At 45.2% G+C, this 27,928-nt stretch overlaps 1 protein-coding gene across 3 annotated transcripts in view; it reads right to left on the bottom strand.

Annotated features, from left to right (window-relative positions):
• Nucleotides 1–27,928, bottom strand: part of ANGEL1 (angel homolog 1) — a 375,400-nt gene that overhangs the window by 134,406 nt on the left and 213,066 nt on the right. For all 3 annotated transcript variants that reach the window (XM_069638021.1, XM_069638022.1, XM_069638020.1), the window contains one exon: nucleotides 4,059–4,185. In XM_069638021.1, coding sequence (XP_069494122.1) covers nucleotides 4,059–4,185 — 127 coding nt within the window. The remainder of the gene's footprint in view (nucleotides 1–4,058; nucleotides 4,186–27,928) is intronic.

Genomic DNA, 27,928 nt, shown 5'->3' with positions numbered 1-27,928 from the left:
CAATGGCCGTAATGGAAGTAGCACAATTATGGTCTGCCAACCAGTCTAATGTTCTTCCTTTCTCATGCGTTGATTGGTTAATTCTTTGAGTAAAGTCTAATTCCAGTAGAGAGTCTGCGAGTAGTTTGGCTGCCTGATCGTTCGGGTCTGAGAATCCCATGTTAAAATCACCTAATACTAGTATTTTTGAAGTCAGTTTGGTGTTGTCTGAAAGTAGGGTGATGATATCTTCCTCAAGGTCCCGGTAGGGCCTGGAAGTCTATAAATTAAGTGGATGGTTAAGGTACTGGTTTTGGACGTAGCTAATTTGACTAAGAAATTCACAAGATTTGGCTGAGGGGGCGGTGGTTACTCTGAGTGCTAGGCTAGCCTTTGCGATGAAAGCAACCCCGCCACATTTGGAAGTTTCTCTGTCGGCTCTTACAATGGTGTAGGAATCGGAGATCGCTAGGAAGATTAGTTCTCTTTTGATGATAACATCAGCTATAACTGTTGCATGTGCAATGATAGATCTGGCGTTTATTAAGGCGCCTTTGATGAACGGGGTTGAGGCCTGCGGTGGGCAAGCAAGAGTCTTTGACCAGAATAGATTTTTTCGGTTGTAGAATATTGGTGGTATGGCTCTGAGGTCTTGGCGCAGTTGGAGCAGCATGGTTGGAACTGGGCGATGTGCATGAAATCTTATGACATATGTGCATAGACATTACATCTCTATTGAGTCTAGAGCCAAGTGTTTCATTTCTACGGGCACCACAGCAAGGTTGGTTGGCTGTTGGTTTGGAAGCGAATAGCTTAATCCATTGGCTTTGGGCGTGAATGGATGTAAAGTTAGATACACTAAATTGGTTAGTATGCTGGCTACTAAGGCTTAGTCTTACGATTAGGTAAAGTAGGGTTGGTTTGAGAACTTTGTTTAAGCGGTGGGAGAAATGTTGTAGGTTTAATCTCTATGGGGGGCTTCATACTGTGACCAGCAGTATGCATCTTGGTGGCGAGCATGCTATGTTCAAGACTTGCACGGGTGATTCTAATCTGAGTACTCATAAATACGCTGGATGGGCAATAGTCTTAGTACTAGACTTGCACAGTTGTTATGGAAGGTGGCAGGTCGTTGTCAGTATAGCAGATGTCAGTTGAGGCACATATATAGTGTTGGTCGTTAGGGCAAGGTTAGTTCCAATTATACACTGTAGTGGTTAGCTAATGAAAAAGAACAGTTACTATATGAGCATAATACAAGGTGTCAGTTACAGCATCGGAGGGCAGTGGCATTGGTTATAGTCGCTAGAGGATATTCAATGCAGTGAGCAAAGATGAAGAGAAAAGCATGAAACAAGGTTTCATGAACCAGAGATGTGCTAATGTTACAGGGAAAGTGTTGTTTTATAGAGTCCTGGCAGGAGAGTATACCAGGTGAAGTTAAATATTTGTACAATAACGTCCTGGAAGAAGAATACACCATGTGAAGACAAGCATGTGTGCAAATTATAATGTAAAGAGAATCTTAAGGAAGATCCATGCCCTTAAGTTTATGAACTATAATAAAGGTGTGAGAAACGTCAGGCAAGGAAGATATCAGATAACGTTTGAATTTGGAACTCTCACTTTAAAAGGTTCAGAATACAAAAGCTGAAGAGAAACCCTGGGGAAAGGAGCGGTTTACCCGAGAACTGTGAATGCATCAAGGCGAGAGAGTGATCCTCTTGGATTCGGAGGTACTTGATTATTCCTTCAACTTACTGTATTGGTACGGGGAATCTGGGGAAGGGAGCGATTCCCACGAACTGTGAATACTGTACATTGGAAACCTTTTTTGTTGGATTTTAGCTTTTGTGTTGGATTTGAGCACTTTGAGAAATCTAGAGACAGTACCCTTTACACCTTTAAAACTAGCTTAGAGTGTGAGGGCCAGAATAGGATTACAGACACAGGACGTACTTTTTGTTTAGACATCTTGACAAAGGACAGACCCATTAGTTTTGTTAGGGAACTATACCTCCTAGATTAATGATAGAGAGGCATTTTCCAACCCCAATTTGCTTTAATAAACGTGTGTAGCCACAAACATGTCTCCTCTTTGTCCGCGTCTCATTCCTGGCTCCTCACAGTAGCTTTGGGCCACCTGCAGGTACCAGAGTTGGAACAGGAACCAAAGGTACAGCTGGCAAACGTCTAGATAGTTTGTTGGTCAAGACATCCAAAAACTTAACTCAGTCAAGCACAACCCACTGAGAACCAGTAAGCGAGGAGGGCCTTGTATTAGGCCACCAAACCTACCCAGAAAATTAGAGACACTGATTGGCCGGGGCAAGCTCCTGGGAAGTTATGTCATTCGGAAGCAGTCTCTTGTGGAAATGTGGTGCAATTTTGGGCTGCTGGCAGATTCTGCGAAATCTTGCAAGCCCACCAAATACTGAAGATGCCTTTCAGCTCCTCTCGGGAGAACAAGTTGGTGGCGGGGGGTTCAATTGTGAGGGTTTCTGAGCAATGAATCAATTCCAATGCAGACTTGGATGCCACACTAGATGAAGTCAATAGTGATTTTCAAATCGCACATGCAAGAAAGGGATTTGAAACCAATTCTAGAAATCAAGCGAAAGCTTAATTTTACTAGTAGGGAGCATTCTAGTTTCTTCTTGATATTCAGGCAGTCAGACAAGTGATATCTTTAAATGTACTCATTCGCAAGCTAAACCAGACCTATTTTGTCATGCTAGAGGAACACTGCCTTCGCCATTCTAAATATTGCTCCACTATGTAGCACTATTAAACACCCAAGGCTTTCATTGCCACACGCACTGTCACAGTGCTCTTCAGGTGGCTTCCACTACATCCACCCCACGCACCCACAAGCCAGGTAGTCAGACCCCGCCACAATCACCTGTGCCTTTCCTTTAGTCTCAGTGCACACTACTTTTACACTTCTAACTTTGGAGTTCCCTGCTCCATCACTAGCCGCACCATGCCTTCTGTGCCTGAAACGCCCTGGTGGCATTGCTTCCCATTCATTGTTCTTATTCTGGCTTGTTTCCAGCTGTGAAGACAGTACTGCTAGACTATAAAGTGCTAGATATGTCGATATAGGATTCCGACATACTTTTCCAAGATCACTGCTCTCTCTCTCTGAGAACAGCATGTAAAGCTTCTGCAAGGGTAAAAATGTTCATACTATTCACTGAACAGTACCATAATTTCAGAATAGCCAGAGGTCGCAATTGCCATTCCTTTGCTACTACTTGAAACCACAGTTTGCTCTTTAAAATCCTCCCAATTAGTTACTCTGAATAGTGATCTTTAAAAATAGTTTTACCTTTCACTTTTGCTAGATTTAGTGGCAAGATGTGGGTTAGCTGATCTTGTTTTTTTTTTTTTTAACATATGCAGTTTGGATAGTTCAGTCAAGGTTGCATATGAAAAGATTTAAACAAAAAACAAAAAAACGTACATGCCCACTTCGGCTCAGGACAATAGTAGAGCTCTTCTGTGTGCCATGCATTGCTGATGTGTCTTGTCTGGAGACACCAAAACAGCAGTGAAGGTGGCAACCAGGGGAATACACCTGCTTATCCCTTTTTGTTGACAGTATTGGACTCATTTTATGAAGTGGTTCAGAAGCTCCTGTGCGAACCCTTTCTAAGGGACCTGATATTTATGCATGCCACAGACTCCAGCAGCCCCTATTTGGTCTCCGCCAATATGGCCTGGATCTGGATTCAGAGCTGCTCTTGTCCAGAGTGGGGTTAAAGGTTATTTTGGAAACCTATGAGGTTATCAGCAAAAGGCATTCTGATGTCACTTCCTGAGATTCAATCTTAGTCCAAATGGTACGGTTAGTCATTTTCGCATTGCCCATGAATTTCGTGTAATGAAGCTACTGGGACTACCAATACCTCCATCTCACACTTCATAAGAGACTTTCAGTGGAGGGTGGGGCATGGTAGCTTTCCTACCAAGTCACACATTGTAGATTTTGGAGAGGAGCTCCCTAGAAGTGAACATTTAGTTTTATCATCAACACCTGTGCACACACATTCACACAAAACATGTATGCTGCTGACCTGTTTTCTTGGCCTTGAACTGTGATACGTATTGGCAGCTCTCAGTTATCCCAACTAAGCTGGGCCAGAGTGGGCACGGTAGCTTCTGCTGGTACGGCTGGTGGGAGCAGTTTTCCTGTCCAGACACCTGAAAACAGATGGCAGCAGTTAGAACCAAAAATGGAGATAGACAAGTATGGGTTGAGGGATTAAAAAAAAAGACAAATGAGAGAAAGGAGGGCAGAGTGGGACAAGGAACAAAAAGCTCCATGGACAAAATATGAAACTATAAGGGAGAAACAATAGTCATACCAACAAATGTGTTTGCAAGAGGCACAGTATGAGAAATGTCAACACTATGCATTAAGGGATTAAGAAAAGTGTGATGACAAGGGAATGGACCAACACTGGACATTTGCATACGATTTTCCATGCATTCTCCAAGAGATACACACATGCAAATAGTCATGTAAAGCGGTCTTGTGTAGTACCATTCTCCCATATATAAAGGCGTTGCTGCATGTGGCCCTGAAAAGAAAAGAAGGAGCGTGAGGATAAGTGGGGTAGAGTTGGAGAGATACAGATGCAAAACCTGCAACGTTAATGGTTGCAAGCTGAAAGTCCCTGAATCTGAGTGCTGGCATGGTTCTGCGAGTCTGGCAGAGATACTTGTATGGGATACATTACTCACCGTAATCGTATTTCTGGTGCTTGCATCTGCCTAGATTCAAATGCTCTGCATAGTCCGACCTCGAGTGGTAGTTGCAGAATATTACAAGATTTGTTTTCGGAACTCGAAAACGGATGTCGACAGGGCATATTAGTAATACTATCCCTAGTGTGACGTGTACTGTACCAATGGTCCTTCACGCGTCGAGGTCCCTCTTTTTGTTTGTTTCTGACTTGAGGTTGCATGAAGTGTAGCGCAAGTACAGATGTGATAAAGTAGAAGCAGTGATAACCCAGAAAACATCTATGTGCCTTCTACTCCAGAAGAGAGGATAGCTCAGCAGCAATCTGCTCGCCCTGCAAGGAAGACAACGACAGAGCAACACAGATTCGATCCCCGGGTCTGCGCTTAGAAACCTCTGGGTATTAAGCACGTTATAAATAACATATCAGAAGGGGAGGAAGGGTGGGCGCATGTGAATCTTAGCTGTTACAAGCACAAGAAATACGATTACGGTGAGTAATGTATCCCTTCTGGGGCTTTTGGATCTGCTTAGATCACATGCTCTACATAGATTAGCGAGCAGTATCTGGAGGAGGTGGGAAGTGAGAAGGTGCAGCGGCAAAGAGATGTTTTAGGACCGCTTGTCCCACCTGCGACTCTGCTTTGGAGTGTGTGTTAATGCAATAATGTTGTGTGAACGTATGGATGGAACTCCATTTAGCAGCTTTGCAAATGGCGCCTAGAGGGACGTTTTCAATGAAAGCGAAGGTAGCTCCTGTACCTCTGGTTGAGTGAGCCGTGTGGATGAAAGGTAAGAATTTCTTGGATAGGGAAAAGCAGAGCTGTATGCACTTGACTATCCATCTAGAGACGGCATTCTTTGATATGTGATCGCCTTCAGTTCCAGGTGCTGTGGAAACAAAGAGCTGATCTGCTTTCCTTAGAGGTTTAGTTGTGCACATGGTACAAGACCCCCTTCCGTATATCAAGTGTATGGAGGCTTCTTTCTGCTGAATTAGATGTATTTTTGAAAGAAGGTAGGGAGTTCTACAGATTGATTAACATGGTACTTTGAAATGAACTTAAGTGAGAATCATAGAATGCATTCTGAGGACAACCTTGTCCCTGTGTATTATGACAAAGCCTGTAGCTCACCGACTCGTCTGATAGAGGCGATAGCTACTAGGAGTGCAAGTCTTGAAGTCAGATGTTTTAGGCTGGCTTTGTGCATAGGCTCAAAGAGTGGACCCATGAGCTTGGAGAGTACAACATTGAGATCTCAACCTGGGGGAGGATTGGAAATTGGGGGGTATAGCCTCTTTACTGCTTCCATGAATGGCTTAATGACAGGAACTTTCCACCAGGACACCTTGTTCTGTGAAGTGTTGTAAGCTGACAAGGCCGCCAGATGCACTTTGATGGAGTTGAATACTAGGCCGGTGGTCTACTAGGTAAAGCATGTAGTGTAGAATGTTAGCTGGGAACATTCTGTTGGGTTTAGTGTTTGTGACGTGCACCATATCACAAATCACTTCCACTTATTGAAATAGCAGTGTGTGGTGTTGGGTTTTCGTGCCTCTTTTAGGGTACCGATACACCTTTGTGGAAGATTCAAGTGGCCAAATTCTAGAACTTCAGGAGCCAAGCTGCCAAGTTCATAGATTCAGGGCACGGGTGGAGAGAAGCTCCCTTGTGTTGTGTTAGCATGTTGTACCAGCATGGGAGCTTGATTGGGTCGCACATCGCCAGTTTGAGCAGATGTGGAAACCAAGGTTGTCTCGCCCACATAGGAACAACCAGGATTAACGCTACTTGTTCTTGGTGCATCTTGTGCTCTATTTTGCTCAGGAGTGGTGTCGGGGGGGTTTGGGGGGAAGCGTAAGCAAATTTCCCTGACCATTTCATCCACAGGGCGTTCCCCTTAGACCCCGGTTGGGGAAACCTGGACGCAAAGTCTGGGCATTGTGTGTTTAGGCTTGTGGTGAATAAGTCTAACGGCCATTGTGAGAATATTCTGTCTCGGATAGCTCTGTCGAATTGCCACTTGTGTTCTACTGGTAGAGGGTATCTGCTTTGAGTGTCTGCCAGACAATTTAGTTCACCTACCCACTTCCATATTTCTTGGGATAGCTTGGACAGACTTTGAGAATGTGTGCCTCCTTGCTTGTTTAGGTAGAACATGGCAGTGGTGCGGTCTGTGTGGACCTGCACTGTTTGAACTGTAAGAGGTTTCTGAAAGGCCTGAAGAGTCTTGAGGACTGCCAAGAGTTCTAGGAAATTGATGATTTTTTTTTATTTACTTGTATATAATCATAAGAGAAACTGATTTTTACAATAGCAAGAGCAAATTCCGCTCGAGGTAAAGTCTCGTTGACATTGCTGTTGGTTTTACAGACGTATAGACCACAGACTTGAGGTTATGTAGGCGAAAAACCGACGTCCGCAGATGCTTTTGTTTTTTCTATTGCCAGTTCCAGTAGTTTGGCTGCTGCCGTGTGCCATCGGGTTTTTTCGCCTGTAATAACACGGTTCCACCAGATGTCTTTGTTGCCCACCAATGAGGAAGCTGTCAGAGGGCTGAAGTATGCAATTCTGGCTTGGTGCAGGGCGGGGCAGCACATCAACAGGTGTCTTACCGATTCGGGCTCTTCAGGCTTTTGGCAGAGTCTGCAAGTTTGTTCCTTTAGTCCTGCTCTGATCGCTAGAATTTCATTTGTCGGTAAAATGTTCAGACGGGCTTTCAGAAAGGTTCTCATCAGCGGTTTACTGGGGTATCTTTTGCAGTATACCATAGGTTCTTTCAGCTTGTTTGTATTCATGGGGAGATGGGCTAGAAGTTTGTTAGAGGTTGCTTTATCAATAGTGCAGATCCAGTCCCAACATTCCAATTTTGTTTTAATCCTAGTTGGATTGTTCTTCAGTTCATCTTCCGTACAGGCGATTGTCTGCAGTTTCTGTTTTTGTTCCAGGACCCAATGGTTCATAGAGCTATTACCTTTTTCGATCTCTTCGGCTATCATATGGTAGATTTTCAGACTGTCCGGATGAATGACTTTCCTGTAGAGCTGTAGAGTACTGTGGTCCACCACTGTTTTCAAGGATGTGAGGCCGAGTTCTCGTCTTATCGGCGCTAGCGCTGTTGATTTAGGTAGGCCTAGAACTGCTCTCCAGATGAGACCTTTGAGTTTTTGCCAGAGTTGGGAGGGAATTGCAGGGGAAGCATACATGCCATACGTCAAGGAAGGAATGATTTTTGCCTTGTAGAAATTGATCGCCGGTTGAAGTGAAAATTTGCCGTATTTTCGATCAACGGCTCTTAGTTGTGCGGCTAAATTCTTTGCCTTGGCCCAGAGGGTAGCTTGCACATTCCGGCATTTCTTGGTGCTGTCAAGTTGCACTCCTAGATATTTAAATGAGTCCACTACTTCAATTTTAGTCTCGTTGAGATGCCATTGAAAACGGTCTTTCTTTTTGCTACCTGGTTTTTGTAAGATCATGATTTTTGTTTTAGATTTATTAATCTCGAGGTTATTGTCAGTGATGTAAGATGATAGGTTATTGAGTTGACGTTGCAGACCGACCTGAGTAAGGTCAAGTAAAATCAGGTTGTCCGCGTACAGAAGTCTCGGAACCCTTATAGTTCCTATTTTTGGTGGAAAGGACCTTATCTGTTCCTGGCTGTCTTTAAAATCTCCAAGGAAGGATATGAACAGGGCCGGAGCCAGAGGGCAGCCCTGCTTCACTCCACGGAAGGTCGGTACAGCTTTCGAGATTGAACCTTGGTTGTTTAGACGGACCTTTATGCTGGTGTTAGTATGGAGACTGATTATGGGTTCCAGAATGCTTTCTGGGCAATGCCAGGTCCTAAGTTTCGACCACAGTTTCGACCTGTCCACTCTGTCTAAAGCTTGGGACAAATCGACGAATGCTAGGAAAATCCGAGGGGCACCTGCCAGAACTCTTTCCTTGAGTAGATTCAGGCACATTATGTTGACACTGGTGTTCGCGTTTTGCTGGAAGCCTGTTTGCAGGGAGTCGGAGCACGTTGAGGTGAAGGCCCATTTCCGGAAATGTGAGAGAAGAATTGAGGCGAACACCTTCCCAATGACATCAAGAAGGGCTATTGGCCGATAATTCAAGGGATCCTCTCTGGCTCCTTTTTTGAAGATCGGAACGATCACAGCATTCGTCCATGAGTCCGGGATTGTTCTTTTTTCCTTACAGAGCTTGAAAATTGAGCTGATGAGAATCAACCACTCGTCCGGATGCTGTTTTAGATCACAGTTCGCAAACCGATCGGGCCCGGGTGCTCTTGACGACTTCAATTTCAAGATCATGGATTTGATGTCACCAATATCTGTCAGGTCCACCCAGATCGAGTCCTCTGTGCGCTTAAATTCTTCGTCATTTCCTTCTGGTAAATTGAACAGGTTCAGAAAATGGGCGGCCCATTTTTCTTCCGGTACAGGATTAATCATGTGCGAATTTGGGAACTTGTTTATGTATTGATAAGCGACCAGAAGTCACAGGATTTTTTGTTTGAGAGAGCCTTCAGCATTTCTTCAGCGTCTGATGATATAGGAGACATCTTGAGTTTCTCAACCATTGTTTGTAGTTTCTTGTTTCTACTTTAAGTGTTTCCCAGAGTGACGTTGGATTTGATGTTACTGCCTCTCTTTTCAGTTTTCTTAAGAATTTCCGTTTGGCAACCAAGGTCACATTATACTCTTGAGTGTGTTGAATGCCGAGTTTATTGGAGTTCTTCCCAGGTCTTTTGAAGGCCAGCAGGAGAGGAATGTAGCTCGATCGGGCCACTCCGTTTTGCAGAGCGGGTTCTGATGTTAAGCTGACGAATTGTTCTGTTAGATTACGGATGTCAAGAGCAATCATTCAGAGGCGGGTTTGTTGAGAGTTGGTCTCGATTTGACCTTCGTAGGTTTGCGAGATAATCCCATTGCTTCTGCAGGTCAAATTCAGTAGATTATGATCACTGTACTTCGTTTTGATAACGTTGAATGACAGTATGCCGAGATATACAGATTCTGAGACAAAGATGTAGTCAAGGGTGGCAGATGACGTGCCACGTTTCCAGGTTGGTATAAAGGCCTCTACATCTGTCATAGTAGCGGAGTTGCGGAGATTTCGAGATTTCATCATTGCGCTCCATGCAAGCCCCCTATTCAAAGCAGAGGGGTTGGTCGAATCTTTATTTTCAGGAGCATCAGCTGTTGTACAGTTCGCGTTGAGGTCTCCGCAGATCAGAATGGTTGAAGATTTGTAGTTGATTGCAATATCGTCAATTGCACTGGCCACTTTCCCACACATGCTCACAGTTGAGGTCTTTTGAGGGTTCCAATAGACGTTTATGATTGCTACTGAATCCTGTGCTCTGGATTTGGTCGTTGATGTTTCAGAGTACCTTGTGATCAGAACGGCCAGAATTTCATAGGAGCGGGTTAAGACCTTGGTGATGGTTATGCTGGATCCTATTCGTGCAGCTGTTAATAGTCTCGACGAAGGACGACCCAGGGGCCCTTTTGAAGCCGGGGATATTTCAATACTGTAGTCATCGAGGGCCGGTTTTTCACACAGCCACGTTTCTTGGAGGCATATAATATCGTAAGGGCTCAGATCGTGGCTGTCAGAATTGGTAAGGTGAACGTGGCCTCTAGTGTTCCATGAGGCTATACTAAGCGTTTCTTTCAAGGGTATTTGCTGAATCGATTGGGATGAAAGGAACGTCGACTTTACATCCCCAGGTGGTTGCTATCTTTTCACCCCTGGGGTTAGGACCCTGCGGAACCAATTCCATTTATCTTTCTTGGTTGTTATTTCAGGCTCAATTGGGGACTGCTTTGTGATTTTTCTCAAAGGTCTCTCGTTCTGCAACACATCTTCTCGCTCATGATTACTCAAACGGGAAGTTATGGAGTGTCCATGATACCGTTCGGGATCGTGTTTTTGTCTACGGGGTTCTCTATAGTCTGGTCTCACGTCTCTCCTTGTGATGAATCTTGGGCGGGCTGTGGTACAGCATCCGCCTGAAGGTGGTCCGTTGGTCGTTGAACTTTTTTTCGATGTTACTGTAGGACTTTTCCCCCCTTCTCTCTGCTCTATAGAGGTCTTCTGTTCGCGACTTGAATCTGTAGTTTTTTTTGGGGGAGATCTGTAAGTGTCTTTTAGCGATTCTTTGGAGATCGTAGAGGGCATCTTGTAGAGGTTGAAACCCAGAAGGGCTAATTCCGCGTAAATATCTTGAGGCAGTTCTTCCAATGCAGATTTTTTAATGTGCATGTAGGCCTTCGCTTGGTTCTTTCTATGATATGGTTCAATCAGAGTGAAATCGGCCGATTTTAAATTCTGTAGGGTTTTCACCTTTGAGTGTTCTCAGAACCGTATTTCGGTTTAGGATCATATATCGGTCATTAAAGGTTTTTTGTTCGATTTTGAAAAGGTGGGTCTGAGGTGCAGATGACCCGTTTGATTTAATTTGATCCTCCAGTAAACGTCTCGATGGACTAGGTTTGCGAATGGTGTTAATTGATGTTGATGGTAATGCTTTTTGTTGATTCTGGATTGGTGTGACCGATGGCAGTTTGGTGGCTTTAGGTTCACTTTGAGAGGATATAGCAGGTAGCGTTGTTTCATTTGGGGAGGCTTGATTCGAAGGACGGGCTTCAGTTTGGTCCAGATGTTGAGTTATGTCCATCAGCGAACTTTGAGCAATAAATTCTTCGGTAGATTTCGGTGAAGAGGAGATACAAATAACCGGGTTGTTTAGGCTTTGCTTTTGCTCCATGGGAGTTGCTTTTTCTTTTAATGGCTCTTTATGTTTTGATCTTGCTGCCATCAGGGGATCAAGGGCCGACACTATTAGTGCCTTGTTGGTAATCGTTTCGTTGGTCGTGGCGGTTTTCAGCAATGGTTTGCTTTTGGTGCTCTGTGTTGTCTTTTGTTGAATTTCCACTGTTCTCTGATGTTTAGCCGGTACCGAGTTCGCTTGTGTGTGTATTTCCATTTGTCTTTTAAAAACCGGCACTAGATCAAGTGGGCTTGCCGTAGCTTCCGTTTGGGACTCTTTTTCCAGGGTGGGAGGTGAGCCTAGTTTGAGAGGATTTATGGTCTCTTCTAATCGACTCAGCTTAGGGTCCCATATCGTACTTTGCTCTCTATTTCTTTGGTCAAGGGCTGTAATAAAACCTTCAACAAATATAATTTTGCTATGCATCATTGCAGTTAGAACGTTACTGTCTTTCAGTGAGTCGTTTATCGCTTCATATAGCTTTCCGAATGGTGCCAAAGCTATTGTAATTGCAGACATGATTATTGGCAAATCTAGTTTTTTCGAGGGCGAGTCCTTGTTTCCTGCGGGTGTACGTTCGCTGAGTCTTTGGTTTTTTGGCGGAGATCTAGGCCGTGGGGTATGTTGGGACGATGAGTCCGATGTTTGCAGATGATCATCTGTTTGAGACTGACCCTCGTCTGGGATCGGTAGATCAGAAGGCGGTCGAGTTGCAGGAGGCTTCGGTGGAATGTCGTCTCTTGGTTTGCAACCACGTCTAGGAGTAGAGGAAATTTGATTACCATATGCTGGTCCGGTGATTATAGGGCGCGTTGACTTGCTTGAATCGTGGGTACTGTTTTCCAGAACTGAGATGCTCAGGGTGTCGCTTGGATTCCTGGCATCAAGATCGGAGGCCGCTACCTGTGGTTCTGAGTCTTTGGTCGTTTCTGCACCCATGGGTACCTCACTATTGCGATTTGCTGGGATCTGTTTCGGATCAGGAGTATCACCCTGCACTTCTAGATCGTTGTTCACTGTTTTACAAAGGGGCCTCTCGTTGTTACAGTTCGCCAGGTCCGGTATCGGTACCAGTTCGGGCCTGGGCAGACTAAAAGGCTCTCTCAGTCCTGATGAATGGTTTTGGGTAGCTGAATAACTCTGTGCCTGAAATGGGATCCCCGACGTTAGTTTTCTTGCTTTGCTCACAGGTGGGAGGTCCTGAATAGCCTCCAAGATTTCAGCATCTGACAATTCTTTTGTCTGATCCAGTTTTCTTTTGAATTGCTTATTTATGAAGTCTTTCAGGGCATTGGAAAGAAGTGGGGCCGGGAGAGTTGTTTTTCCTGTTTTCTTTGGTCTGCTTACTTTTTGCTTTATGTTTTTTTTTGGTTTTTTATTTCTTTTGTTGCTTTGTATATTAGTCTCTTTAGGGTCTTGCATTTCTGAGTCGGACATAGGGACTGGCTCTGAGTTAGGGGAAAGCTGGTCTGACCACTTTTCTGTAGAAAAAGGAGTGATAGGGCTCCCCACTTGCAAGAGATGGCCCTTAAGGGTAGCACACAGCGCTGCAGCTGTTGATTCAGCGATATTCTGTACGGGCACATAGTTCTGATCTGACAGTGGGGGGGCCCGAGGGACCGAAGGAGAGACAATGTTACTTTCCTTCTCATATGGAGCGTGGAATTGGGCTTTCACCGTAACTGTCGCTGAATTAAAGTCTAAAGTTGCGTCCTTGGGAAAAATCTTTATGGGGCCCTCAGGTTCAGTCAGCAATGCCGAAACAGCGGTTAGAGTTTGAAGCGCATGCGGCTCCTTCATGGCATTGGTACTCGCCAGAGACATCTTTTCGGGAGCTTGCAAAGCTGAGTTACCCCGCTCACTGGATGGCCCCGCCTTTGCCGGGGACGGCTCGCTCCTAAGTGGGCAGATCCCAACACCGCCAACCCGGACAGGCTGCACAGGAGCCTTGGCCAGCCGTCCTCCGACAGCTGAAACCACGGCATCCCTCGTCTCGTTGTCAAGACGGGAAGGCAGCGCCTGCCGGGCGGGGGCCGGGCTGCAGATTGCTGGGGAGCGGGCCGCCAAGACTGAGGTCGAGAGGGTCTGTTGGGGGCCCGTTTGCTGAGACGTAGCCTCAGAAGTCACCAAACCGTAAGTCCTCGGTACTGGGGAAAGTGGTAACGCTGGAAGCGTGGGGGCTGGAAACGCTTCCTCAATGGTCGTCGTTGTTTTCGTCCGGCTAAAGTAGAAATCGTCATTTGTTGAGGTGTTTATAAATATATTTGGCACATTTTTGTCACATTTGTAGGATGTACAGCGTCACTGAGTGACTGAGAGTTAGCCCTTGGGGGGTCCACGACATTTCGCTCTTTACTGTACCTTGGGACAGTCGATGGGCTCGGAGAAAACACAGCACTCACAGTGTTCATTGTGCTCGTAATGTTCGAGTTCGAGTTCGAGGAGATGGTAATAATAGATTTCGGGGGTGATCTTTGGTCCTTTTGCTTTCTATGACACGAGGCTAGCTTTCTGGTCTTAGCCTCGAGTGCTTTCGAAGAGCTCCGTAATATTCGCAAAGGGGCCTCTGAGGTGGAATCATTTTCCGAGTGTACAAGTAAAGTCTCAGGCGTGTCATGGGGCTCCATGGCTCCTGCAGTCCTCCTGCAGCAGACTGCAGACGACTGCTCACCCTCTGCTCACGCTCCGCTTCCACTTATTAAGTTGCTGGTAAATTAGGTTACACTGATAAAAACCTAGAAATGAATTAACTCACTTCAAAAGTGCGTTTATACTCAATCACAGCAGTAAATGCTCTCACCAGACTCTCGGGCGGAGGAGGAAATTGATATGTCTTTGGGCAGTAGTATGTGTCCACTGGCCGTGGCCTGTGTGGTCTGTGTGGTGAAGGAATTGAGCCCCCATCCGGCGAGTGAGGCGTCTGTAGTTCGGATCACCTGTGCTGGTGGAATGTGGAAGGGTTTTCCTCTCATCAGGTTGTCCATGGACCACCAGCGAAGAGCCTGTACTAGGGTTAGCGAAACAAACACTAGATCGTCCCACTGACCACTTGCCTGAGACAATTGTTTTGCTAACTATTCCTGCATTGGGCGCATGCGCAGACGTGCGTTTGGAACTAAGGCCATCATCCCGAGCAAGCACATTGTTTTGCATACAGTGATCTGGCGACCGACCTTGTAATGAGTTACTTGCAACAGCATTCTTTGTCCTCACTCGTTTGAGGGGAAAGCCAGCACCACCTTTGTCTTTAGAATAGCCCCATATACATTGTTTTATTTGACTAGGGACTAGGCTTGATTTCTTTTTGTTGATGGAGAACCCCAGATTGAAAAGAAGGTCTATTTAGTGTTTTGTTTGCAAATTTGAAGAGATTTCTAGTAATTAGCCAGTTGTCCAGATAAGGGTATACTGGGTTGAACTTTCTGCGCAGGTGTGTTGCTACTACTGCAAGTACCTTTGTGAATACACTTGGTGCTGAGGCGATGCCGAATGGGAGTACCTTAAACTGGTAGTGAACTCCCGCTATCTTGAAACATGGGATTTTTTCTGTGTGCTTGGCTTTCTGATGTCTTGGAGTCAAGGTTTGGGATTACAGTTTCAGTAGTGGGATTACTTCTTGGAGCGTGGTCATGCAAAACTTTTGTGGTATGACAAATTTGTTTGCAGGGCGCAGATCTAGTACTGGGCAGATGGAAAGGTCATTCTTTGGCTCAAGGATGTACGTTGAATACATACTATTGTTTACCTGGTTTGCTCGGACGATCTCTATGGCGTCCTTCTCCAGCAGTGCCTTTACTTCTTCCAACAGTATGCGTTTTCCTTCTGTTGACATTTTCCTTTGTTTTGGTGGGTGGTAGGGTAGTTTTTCTAACAACTCGATACAATACCCGCCTGCCACGGTGGAGAACACCCACTTGTCCGCCGTTATCCCCTCCCATGCGTGGGTAGAGTGTGAAATTCAGCCTCCTACTGGAGTGGCATGGGAGCGGACCTGAAGCGGTGCGTCATTGTTTGGGAGGGGTGGAGCCTCTCCCAGGTGAGATTCTGCCCCTTCCTCTGCCCCTTTTATTTCCTCTTTGAAAAGTGTAAGAGGAACTTTGTGCTTGTGATTGGCCCCAAGATGAGGACTGTCCGCCCACAGTATAGCCGAGGAACGTTGTGCACCCTGACCCCGAAACCTTCTAGCGTTTGAGGACCCTGTTGAACATAGGGCGTGTTTATTAACTGGCCAAGTGATTTGAGAGTGTCCCGAATAATACATTAGGCTCCACCGCCATGTTTAGGAGGGTTGCCTGAGTTTCTAACTTAAACCCTAATTGTCTCAACCAGGCGTGGCGCTTGATGAGCGTGACCTCTTTATGATGCATCCTGCATTATCTGCTGCATCAAGGTTATTTCTCAGGATGCAGTTTGATATCTGCTTGCCTTCTGTAATAGTCTTTAATAATTGAGCCATTATGAGTTCTGGGACGGCTTCTAACAGCGTTCCAGTTCATCTCATTTGCGGCAGCCGTAACTAGCTAGAAGCCTAGTGTTGTTGGCGATGTTTGGTATGCCGCTGAAAGTATATCTTTTTACCTGTGCCTGCCCTCTTTCTCGTAGTGGTGACCACTAAAGAATCAGGTTTAAGCTGACCCCTAATATACAGGGAGTCCGCTGGCACCAATCTGAATAGTTTTTCTATTATGGGTTTGACCGCCCATGTGAGACAGGGGCCAGTAGGGATGGCTGGATGCGTCTTTGTACAGACTGCAGGAGTGGGTATAAACTGGGTGACAGACCTTTTGTCCCCCTGAATGTCTTCCACAAAGTCTTTGTCAACCTGTGCTTCCCGAGTGTCGACGTTAAAGTGTTGGGCAGTTAGTCGCAGTTCATTGTACTGTAGTTGGTTATCAACGGGAGAATCTGCTACCAGCTGGTCCTGGTGGTCTGGCAACTGGATTACGGAAATTATGTCATCATAGAATTGGTCTGGACTAAAAAGGCCCCCTTGAGACCGCAGGTCTTGTGACCCTCCGGGCTCGTCATAGTACATGTCCTGAGAGGGGTCTTGGTAGGTCGAGGTGCTGTGAGAAACCCGACAGTGTCTCCCCAGCTAGTCCCCGGGGATCTGTCATCCAGGTGGCCATGAGACGGCCATCGCTACTGAATCCAGTTCTTGGGGGTGGACCAGTGAGTGAGGATCACTTGGATGAGGGGTCCTTGAGGAGTGGGACACTGACAGGCTAGACGCGGTATCCCCCGTCATGCAACACCTTGTCCCCATCCTACCACGTAGAATATTCAAAAACACTGCCCACCCCTACCCCTTTTCCACACACACACACACTTCTGCACAACACTCAACACAGCAGTACAAGAGGAGGAGAAAGACAGCGCAGACCGAGAGGGAGACAAGAAGACAGTCGACTTTGCCCTTTCCAACCAAGGCCCATGGAACCTCTACAGAGGGAAAGATAAGTCAGTGAACAATAGCCAAAGTGTATTGCAACAGATGTGCCTGGTACGCAAGGCCCTCCTCCGCTGATTACCAAGCCTGGGAGAGACGCTGGTCTCTGTGGTACAAACCTTGACTCCAAGACATCAGAAAGCCAAGCAGTCACAGCCAGTGATTCGAGGGAAGTGTCGATAAGAAACCGAATTGCGTTGAATGAAAAGTAGCAAAGGTGAACTTTGAAAAGCAAATGGAAGTTAGTTAAGATAAAGGGGGGGGAAACCAGATACAGTGGAGTCCGGCAGTATGGGTTCTCAAGCAGGAAACTCTGGGCGATTACCCAACGGTAAAGACTACCATAACCAGAAGGCCTTGGGAAGAGGCAAAGAATGGTCAAAGTGAGCATAAAGGGGTCTTGTAAAATTGTAAAAAGTCTTTAACCGACAGAGAACTGTGAAAATTAAGGGAAGTGAATCCCGCAGGTTGAAAATAAGTACATCAACAGTGGGTTACAAAAGTCGGCAAGAGCAAACCCGGCAGAGGGAAGCAGACAGCAAAGAACTGTCAAGAGTGAACCCGGCAGAGGGAAGCCAACAACCACGGGCAAAGGCCAAAAACCTGTTTAAAAAGACATTAAGATTTGTGAAAGCAAGAAAAATTGTAAAATGAAGGGATGTGTCCCGGCCGAGGGCGATCCAGGGGTGGAAAGTTACCACCCAAAGATCGCTGAGAAAGGAACTGTCTTGTTAATTTGTTGAATACGTCTTCGGAGGGGTCAGAGAGCAGAAGAGGGGAAACCAGAGGTGTAGCCAGCACCCAAAATGTTTGTAGAACAGAACTTTGTTTTTGGTTGTTTACAGTATCAGGCCTCGAAGAAACTTTTCATTATAAAGAGACATAACCATCAAAGAGCCTGATAGCTAATATGGAACTGTTAGCTCGTGCTGGCAAGGCTCAAGTGTGTGCTCTGCTCCAAAGTCCCACATTGTCCAGTGCTAAAAAACGTGGGGAAGGGTACCTCGAGGCAATCACATCCTGACTTATTATTTGTGAACGCTTTCTTCTTTATTTTGTTACTCTATCCTATACTCTTCCTGTAATTAGTTGTAAAGATTTGGCAATAGGTTTTTCTTAGTATATGGCCTTTTTATTTGACAATGCCACTAGGACTGCCTCATATTTGATTTGATGGTTGACGCTTGGTCCCATCTTAGATTTAGGTTTAGTTTAGGGGTTTTTCCACCCTGCATTTATAGTTCAATAAACACCCTTGAACTGTGATCACTTGTGTCGGTCTTTACTGTTGTCACCATGAGTTCCTTACAGTGCCTAAAGTAGAGGTGCTAGGCTGTGGATCAAGACGAGCTTTTTTTTCCGCAGCGGTCTGTTGTGTTGGGGCCCCTGGCTGTGAGGCATCTCTAAGGGATGTTAACTGATCTGGGTGCCTGTCTATAAAGTCCACAAAATAAATTGTTCAGGAGTATAATCACATGAAGGTGGGAAGCCTGACTTGCTAGGGGTGGCTTGGGAGGGGGTCTCGTCTTTGTAGTGCATAGCCCCTGAGAGAGAGAGTACGGGGGTGGGGGGTTTACAGCCGGTGTGCTTTTCGAGTACAAAGGCGTCAAAACGTGCGACTTTTTCAGCGACCGCGCTTTAAGCAGGGAAGCACCGTCATGTTTTATGATTAACTCCTGCTTTTTCGGCATTGTCTTGTGGGACGCTGAAACGCCTTTCACTGTATGTTCTTCGGTGCACGAATGGAGGGCCTTTTTGTGTGCAGTGTCCGAACCGACTTTCTGGTCCGGTTTCGGAGGCCTATCATGAGGCAAAAGCGTATTCAATTGCCCAGAGGACACTGAAGAATCTGAAGCTCTTTGTGGACACTGCATGCACTTCAATGCTCTACGGTACCATTGAAAATCGGCCCGATGTATTTGTTTAGTGTTCTTGGGCTTATGTGTGCTCTGGCCGTCTGGTGTCTTCTCCATCACAGAGCCGCGAGCCTGCTTGTTGGAGTCGGGGGCCCGCACATGGTGTTCCGACAAACCCAGCTCGCCTTCAGTGTCACTCATGACCCCGATATTGCCCTCGCTGGAGTCTTCCGTCACGTCAATAGAGGCCTTGCCTTGCGTGAGCGGCCCAGCGTTTGGTGCGCCGATCCTTTGGAGTTTTCGGTCCAAAAGTTTTACAAGATTTACAAACGTTTTCGGGGTGATCCCACGGGAGACAGTAATTGCACACTGAGTTTGTGTCCTTCCAAAGGAATTTTCGGTGGCAGGTAGGGCAAAATTTTAATAAAGGGAGTTTTGTCCATTCTTTTTTACAAGGGCTGATTGGCTAGAAAAAGGGAAAGACGACAGAATATACACTCTCTAAAGCGGTCAGTATGAAGAACCCTCCCCCCTCTCTCCCTACTGTAAGAGCCGAAGCCCGAAAAGGCCTGTGTAGGTCGCGTATCAGTCAAGTTGTCGACAATGAGGTTGTGAGTCTAGAAATTACCCTCCCATACTATAGACGGTATATTTTGTTGCCCGAAAACCAACCACATCATATGTTCAGCATTAGTACAGACTCATGAGCATAACCAGAGAGCGTCCATTTTGTAGGAATAGAATCCGCCATTTTGACTAATTTTCGCTTTTTTGCTTTCTGTTCAAACTGCTTTGCTGTAAGTGAATTCTATTTCGTTCTTGCTCATGCATAGAGCAAGGCCACAAGTTACATGTTGAAACACAGCCCAGGAAACCCAGACAGCAATGCCCCGGTCGCCTCCCTCACAAGTCCTTGGAAGTAAGCAACATGGCATTTAATCACTACACAGGTGCCAGCTAGTCTTGCTGGTGCGGCAGAAACGGTAGAAATTAATGAATGGCTTGAATTATGCTCTCTTTTACGCCCCCCCCTTCACTGAGCTCCTGTAGATCGAGCTGACCTCTAGCACACGAATAGAAACTAGAAGATAGTGAGGCCTGGAATGTGTCTCACCGCTGCACGCAGCTTGCTTGTAAGAACAAGAGCATTAAGTTCCCTAAAACAAAGAATGGTGTCTGCGACTTCACAAATTGCAAACTGTTGCTGAATAAATGTCTGAAGGGTGTCATATTCGTCATAATTGTCAATCATCAAAACGATTGCAAAGAAAGATACATTATTGGCGGTTTTGAATGTGTCACTACTGATAATAAGATGATAATTTTGTATATATGTGACCGATGTAGAATGCTCGCTCTCTTGCATCCCACGAGCTCTGGGTGACACACGTTGCGGGACGTGAGACCCAGTCGGCCGACTGAGACTATTTGCTTTGCAATAAACCCTTCATTTTGGGAATTGGACCTTGTGTCTGGTGTATCAGTTTGTGTGTGGTGATTGTGCCTTGTTTCCATACGCGAGGGGCCCCTACGGGCCCCATCAAAATAGTGCCCGAATAGGGACCCTCCCCCACTTGCTCCATCGTAGACGTGGTAATTTAAGGAAGGCGAGAGAGAGAAAAAATGAAGCGAGGATGAGACCGTGGAGCCGGGATCAAGAGGTGTTCGGGGCGCCCCTGTGAAAGTGATGAGACTCCTTTGCAGATCTGTACACAACTGATCCCTGATCAACGTGTCCGGCCAGAGAGCAAGGAGGCGAGGGTCCCGAAACGAGGCAGAGTGAGTCAAGATACGCAGACACGACGATTCTTGGTTGCGTCAGTATACAGACGAATTGCGTCTTGAAAGACGACTTGGTTGATCAGGTGAGTCGTGCCCCGATTCTAAATAACCCTGATATTGGTTGAGTGTTGCTCTTGCAAGATCAAATGCCCAGGGTAAGGTTAAAACATGCCTGGGATATTGTCTTCCTGTTTAATGGGATTTTTCCACTGCAGTAGACAATCTTTGGAAACTGGCCAGGCTGCGCCACCCGTAGGGTCGCCGGCATATGAGATGGATGTGAAGTATGGTATAGGGGCAATAATGTTTTGTGAAATTTGGCATAGGCAAACCAGACACGAAGAAGATCTACAATGGCCAAAACATGGGAGTTCTGAGATTGCGCGGATAGATTATTTGGAATCAATACTGTTGAAAAAGAAAGCGCGCCCTGCAACGTTTGACGTCATTAGAGACTGGAGGAAGGAAGCTATGCTCTGCTTGAGAAGCAGAGAGAAAAATCCGCGCAGGCACAAGTCAGGAATAGAGAGAGTGAAGGAACAGGACGAAAAGGAGTGGGATGAGAATATAAGAAAGACAGAGTGATGTGTCCAGATGGGGGTAGACAAAATATATCCTCAAAAAGAATTGCATTCATCAGATGAACTAATCAATAAGATATTAACCAAGACAAGAGCGCCCTAAGAGTAAGGCTGATAAAATTGCATTAACGCCCATTGCCCAACCTATCCCTGTTGCCCAGTCATCATTACAGTTGCAGACCGTACAGCCGCAGAAACCACTCCCCCTTCCAGTTGTTCCATCTGCACCGTCCCCCCCCGAAGACATCCCCCTTCCCCCTCCGCCTATTGAACTTGAATTCACAGTATCAAGAGAAGACGGTACGGGAAGAGAGGGGACGGCACAAAGTGAATGCACTAGAATAACCCGTAGTGCGGTCAGCAAGGAGAGAAGAAAGGAGTTAAAAGAACAGGCAGAAATGTATATAGATGGAAACGATGAGACATCGACGCTGGCTTCGATGTATGATTTCAGGAAGACTAGTGAAAAGCAGGTATTGTTGGAATGCATGGGAGAATATTTAATGGAGAGATGGAAGCAGTTGATTGGTATGGTACCGCCGCAGAAGCTGCGGGATTTGAATGCTTTTGCACGGTTGAGAGAAAGATGTAGAAATAAAGGAACATGTGGACAGGCTTTTTGAATTTAAAAATGAACTTGATGAAGCATATGCTGAAATGTTTTCTATGCCAGGGTATAGGAACAAGACATAAGGAGGGAAAGGAAAGAGGCGGTACCATATGTGCAGCGGCGAATTTTTTCGCCGTCAAGACAGGCTAGTGAGAAAATGAAAATATGTACACGGGAGGCGCTAAAATGGATTACAGATGCTAGTATTCCCACGATGGAAGTGCACGAAATATTTGATCAATATACATTACCAATGAAAAGGAAAGCACTGCAGGTGATGGTTGAATATTTGCAGGACAGAGATATAGAAAATAAACATCTTAGCCCCCCCAAATTAATGGAAGTATAAAAGAGAGCTATTGAACACGATACAGGAGAAACAGCCTCATTTCTTGATTTAGCAATAGTGTTGCATATGAGGGAGGGAGGAGGAAAAGTAAATGCGGTATTTCCTATGAGGGAAGTTCCATCTACTTTTGTGCCTAAAGTACCTGCGCAGGTAACGGAAGCACATTATACAGCACAATATGTACATGTCCCTTTCTCCAGACAAGGGGTGAATAATATAAAACAGACTATCCCTGATTTGAGAAAAAATCCGGTGGGATTCTATAAAGAAATAGAGTCCTGTTTGAAATCGTCCATTTTTACTATGAACAATATTGGCCTAATCTTCCCAGTAATTTTACCAGCTGACATATGGAAGCAAATAAGAAAAGTAGATGATCAGGATAGTTTCGGTGACACATGGGAGCATCTAGCAACAGAGGATGCGGACAGGAAAGCAGGCGAGAAACCATCGCCAAATATGGCAGCATTACCAGCACGCACAATACAAAAAATTGAAGGAGATAGTTCCAGAAAAAAGAATTGTATGGGATAAATTAACTGCATTTGTTCAAGGCAAAGATGAGTTAGCAACAGACTATTTCAATAGATTTGAGGAAGTGTTTACAGATTTCAGTGGGCAGGATGTGAGCACTGAGGCAGGGAAAAGACTATTTGTTGATAAATATGTGAGGGGATTAATACGTCCAATACAAAACCTAATAATGACATCTGAAAGTGCATGGTGAGCAAAGTCATTGAGTGAAGTATTGCACATGGCCCAGTATTATGAGAATAGAGTGAATACAGAGAAAGAGAAAAAGGCGAAAGATGGGGTAAATTTGAAAACAAAGGTGTTACTCCAGCAGGAAGCGGGTCACAATAGAGGAAGAGGAAATGCGCAAGGGAGAGGAAGTCATTCCAACATGCATGGAGGTCCTTTGGGATTAAATCAGTGTGCATATTGTAAGGAAGAGGGTCATTGGCGAGCGCAATGTCCACACTTGCAAAATAGAAATGGGTATGGTCAGAGAAGACAGCACATAGGTCACCCAGAACAAATGGACAGCATAGGAATAATAATATGCAGCAAAACCAGAATAATCAAGGAAATGGCAATCAGAATCAGAACTAAGATCAGAGTCAGACTCCTTACTTACAAAATCAAAGTGAGCGCAATAGAGGTAGGGGCGGAAATATTTTTGATACCCAGCCAAATACATATTATTCTGGTGACTACACATCGGATGATCTATTGTTTCCTCAATAGGACAGCCCAAGACAGGGGTCAGAACCAGTGTCTATTCCCGTAAATCAAAAAGCACCCTACGTAGAAATGAAAGTCTGGAATAAAGAGCACAGCTTTCTCGTAGACACAGGTGCACAAAAGTGCTCAATAGACCATCACTTGGTTCCGGAAATACCGCAGTAAGGGCAAAATAATATTTCAGAAGGGTTTGCAGGTACGCCAGTAATCAATCCCGTGTCCCAATCAGTACCAGTTACACTAGGGCCATTTACCGAATATTGTCCATTTCTATTGACAGAGAATTGCGGGGAAAATCTATTAGGATTAAACTTTTTGAATAAACTAAGTGCAATTATCCATTGCACTCCTGATGGAGTGTTTTTTACAATATCACCACAGAATATACCAGTGTCCGAGTTTCTGTCTAAACCTCTGCCAGGGGAGTTAAGTGAAGTACCAGCTTGTGTGTTGGCAACGAGTGACAATGATGTGGGATGTTTGAAGATAGAACCAGTGAAAATTGTTTTGAAAGAAGGAGTAACATTGCCACGTATTCCTCAGTACAAAATTTCGATGGAGGGCGAAAAAGCATTGAAAAGCATGGTCTCAGATTTGGTAAAACTGAAGGTAATTGAAGAGATTACAGGTAGCACTTGTAACAGCCCCATTCTCCCAATGAATAAGAAAGGAGGTTATGAGAAACCGTACCGTTTCATAATTGATTTACGCGCATTGAACAAAGTGGTTAATCCTCAGTTCCCATTGGTCCCAGACGTCACCACAATTTTGACAATGATACCTGCCTCGGCAGCATATTTTAGCGTGATAGACCTTAAGAATGCATTTTTCAGCATTCCGGTACACCAGGATAGCAGATATTTATTTGCTTTCACGTTAGGGGGACGGTCATTTACGTTCACACGTATTCCACAAGGCTATACAGAGAGTCCAAGTATTTACAGCAGAGCATTAAAAGAACAGTTAGATATGCTGGAATTACCGGCGGGTTGTGTATTATTGCAATACACAGATGATTTGTTAATTGCTGCTGATACAGAGGATATTTGTATAAAGAGTACCGTTTTGTTATTGTCACACTTAGCAGCACATGGCCATAAAGCTAGTTCGAAACAATTCCAATATTGTCGAAAGGAGGTGGCTTATTTGGGCTACCTACTTTCGAAAGAGGGGAGAAGACTGACACCAGAAAGGATAGAAAGTATCTCTGGTATGCCTATTCCAAAAACGCAGAAAGGAGTCAGAGCCATAATAGGCATGGCCTCCTTTTTCCGTCGATGCATAGCAAACTTAATGGTGGCATTGACGAAGAAGGATGTTGTGATCTCTTTGCAATGGAATGAAGAATGCCAGAGAGCATTTGATCTGCTCAAAACTACATTGTGCTCCGCCCCAGTTTTGGGCACACCAAACTATGAAAAGAATTTCAGATTATTTGTGCATGAGAATGAAGGCTGCGCGTTGGCTGTTTTAACACAGGAACAAGGTGGAAGAAATAGGCCATGCGGTTATTTTTCTTCCGCGCTGGACACTGTAGCATGCGCGTTACAACGTTGTTTGCGAGCTGTTGCAGCGGCTGTTGCGTCAGTGAAACAAACTGAAGGAATGGTGTTGGGGCACACCTTAATTTTAATGGTGCCACATGCCATAGACGTTCTATTAAATAGAACGCAGACGCAACACCTCACGTCCGCTAGATTGACATCACATGGAACCAGAATTCAACATGGCGCTTTGATCGTACGATTGCTGTCTGCACTTACGTGTCCGAAGCGCCTAGCAATAGTAAAATGCGAGGCGCATAACAAAGTAACATGTAAAGTGGGAGAGGGAAACGCATTTGCAGACAGGATTGCGAAACAAACGGCCACTGATTTGAGTACCAAAATGTTAACAGTACAGTCAGAAGAAGTGCCTTGCATGATAGAGAATGGGATTGCTACTGTCAAAGAGATGCAGGCGGAAGCAACTGCTGATGAAATACAAGAGTGGGCTGAGGGCGCTGCAGAATTAGATCTGGAAGATTGCTGGGTGGACAAGAAGAGTAGAAATTGGATGCTGCCCAACTCTCATGTAACTGCAATGGTCACTATGGCCCACAGCCCCACGCACATTTGTGCAAGGAAAATAATTCAGCATTTAGCTACAATGTGGCAGAACACACACAAAGAAAAATGCGGAAAGGCTAGTGCAGAATTGCATAATGTGTTTACAACACAATGTTGGAAAAGGAACAACTACTCCAACAGGTAGTTTTGGCCCCCCCTCTATGCCATTTGAGGTGATCCATTTTGATTTTATAGAGATGGAAAGGTGTCAGAACTTAGAATATGTCCTGGTGTTAGTGTGTGCGTTCAGTAAATGGATGGAAGCATATCCACTGAAGGATTGCACCGCCATGAGTACTGCTAAAGTGATGTTAAAGGAGTACTTTTCGCGGTTTGGCTTGCCTCGAGTCATATGGTCAGACAACGGCCCGCACTTTGTTGGCGCAGTAATATTACAGATTTGCGCAGGTCTTCAGATTGATAAAAGATTCCATTGCGCCAGGCATCCGATGAGTGCCGGGTTTGTTGAACGTCAGAACGGCATAATAAAAGGCCAAGATTAGTCAAATGTGTGCAGGAAACAAGTTACGCTGGACGGATGCATTGCCCCTAGCTTTGTTGTGCATGCGCACATCTGTGCAAGGAAGGACTGGGCTCTCCCCCTATGAAATAGTAATGGGGAGGCCTGCTAATGTTTGGTGTGCGCCGCAGCCAAGGCGGTTGAGTGAAGTAGAATATCCTGTGCTTAGTACATATTGTAACCTGTTAATGCAGAAATTGCGTTTGATTCATCAGCAGGTGCAGGAGGCTCTTCCCATCAGATATACTGGTCCAGGGCATTCTCTGCAGCCAAGCAACTGGATCCTGGTGAAGAATTTTGAGAGGAAGTCATCGCTTGCACCCAGATGGCGTGGGCCCTACCAAATCCTTCTGTCAACACAGACAGCAGTCCGTGGGACGGTAGGAAGGCGTGGATACATTTATTTATTTATTTAAATTTATATAGCGCGCAAGCAGCCCAGGGGCATTGAGGCGCTGTTACTTGCAATAACTTAGTTACATGGTACATATGATAGCGATTGTTGACACATTATGAGTAGTACAGGAAATCATACTGTTGTTGCCACGCATACAAAGAGAGTTCCATTGCCATTGAAAGAACTGCCTGATCCAGACAACAAGGGAGAGACAGCTGCCTCTGAAACGAAGGAAATTGTTGCCAGTTCTCTGCCACAAAATCTGTCTGATCCCGAAACAAAGCCTGGAAAGATTGCTATAGAGAGAGGAGGGCTAAGAGTGCCCCAACGTTGCCCAGCAGAATCTGCATCGCTGCTGGCTGACACAAAGCCTGCATCATCACTTGGGCGCCCACCGCTTTCACTTTTCGTTGCGCCGCAGGCTGCCTCTGAGCCTGAATCTGGAAGTGCACCTGCACTATTCACCGATCACACAGTACCTGGAGCAATACGGTACAATCTACGGTCTTGAGATAAGAAGTGATCAGAACTTCGTTTTATTTTCTTTGTTGCCTCCATTTCCCATCACGGATGAAGTGGGAACCGGAGGCCTAGGGAAGAGAGGCGTGGGAGTTGTGCAAATCCGACAGCTCAGGAACGCGGCTCCTCGGTGCTATCTTTGAAAACAAAAAAATCCATGTTTTGATCACCCCACACAGACAAGTGGGGCTCATATGGTACAAAGGCAATTGATGACTGCTCCGGAGTTCTTTGAGCAATGTGCAGAAGCACGATAATCTTACCCAACGTATAGCAATCCAGGCTGTGGAAAACTGTCTAAAACACTTTGTTGACACTTCAGAACTTACTGATATTTGGACGAATGCAGCGGTAAGAGATATTCACGACGAACATTGTTGGAGAAGAAGAATCAAGAAAAATGCCTGCACCAGCTTCTGCCCCCTCCTGCACCAATGCTGACAATGTAGTAAATATAGAGACTGTAAGATTGCTGAAAAGAAAGTGCCGGAAAAATTATATGCTGATCTTCACAATAGTCATGTGTGTATACTAGCACCGATAATAACGGTACTGGTATTATGGTATCTAGAAGAAATCCATCCATTGGAAGTGTTCTTGCCTATTAGAAATATTTCCGCCACTGAAAGCCCAGTCCATGTAATTTCCTATACTTTGTCCCCAATGAAAGAAAGACACAGGGAAAGATATGGAAATAACACATTACTTCTGATAATGAATATGACTGACTCAATTCTGAGAAAAAACTATTCTTGGGTGTGTACCCATATACCGCAACATGGTGGAAAGGGAATAGGTTGGTATGTGCAGCCATTGCCATTGAGTTCTGCATGTTATGCGTCCTTAAGTGCACTATATTATGGGAAATGGAATAAGAGTGAAACGGGTCAATTAGATAAAACAAACCTGGACAAATTTGAGGAGCTAATAATGAAACCTGTAGGTTTCTCTATATTTCGCAAATCAAGACCCATAACACCAGTAGTGATGCCACAAGATA

The sequence above is a fragment of the Ambystoma mexicanum genome, chromosome 14 (assembly GCF_040938575.1).
Source record: "Ambystoma mexicanum isolate Mex_15411 chromosome 14, UKY_AmexF1_1, whole genome shotgun sequence".
Taxonomy (NCBI): domain Eukaryota; kingdom Metazoa; phylum Chordata; class Amphibia; order Caudata; family Ambystomatidae; genus Ambystoma; species Ambystoma mexicanum.
This window is presented reverse-complemented; position numbering and strand designations above follow the sequence as displayed.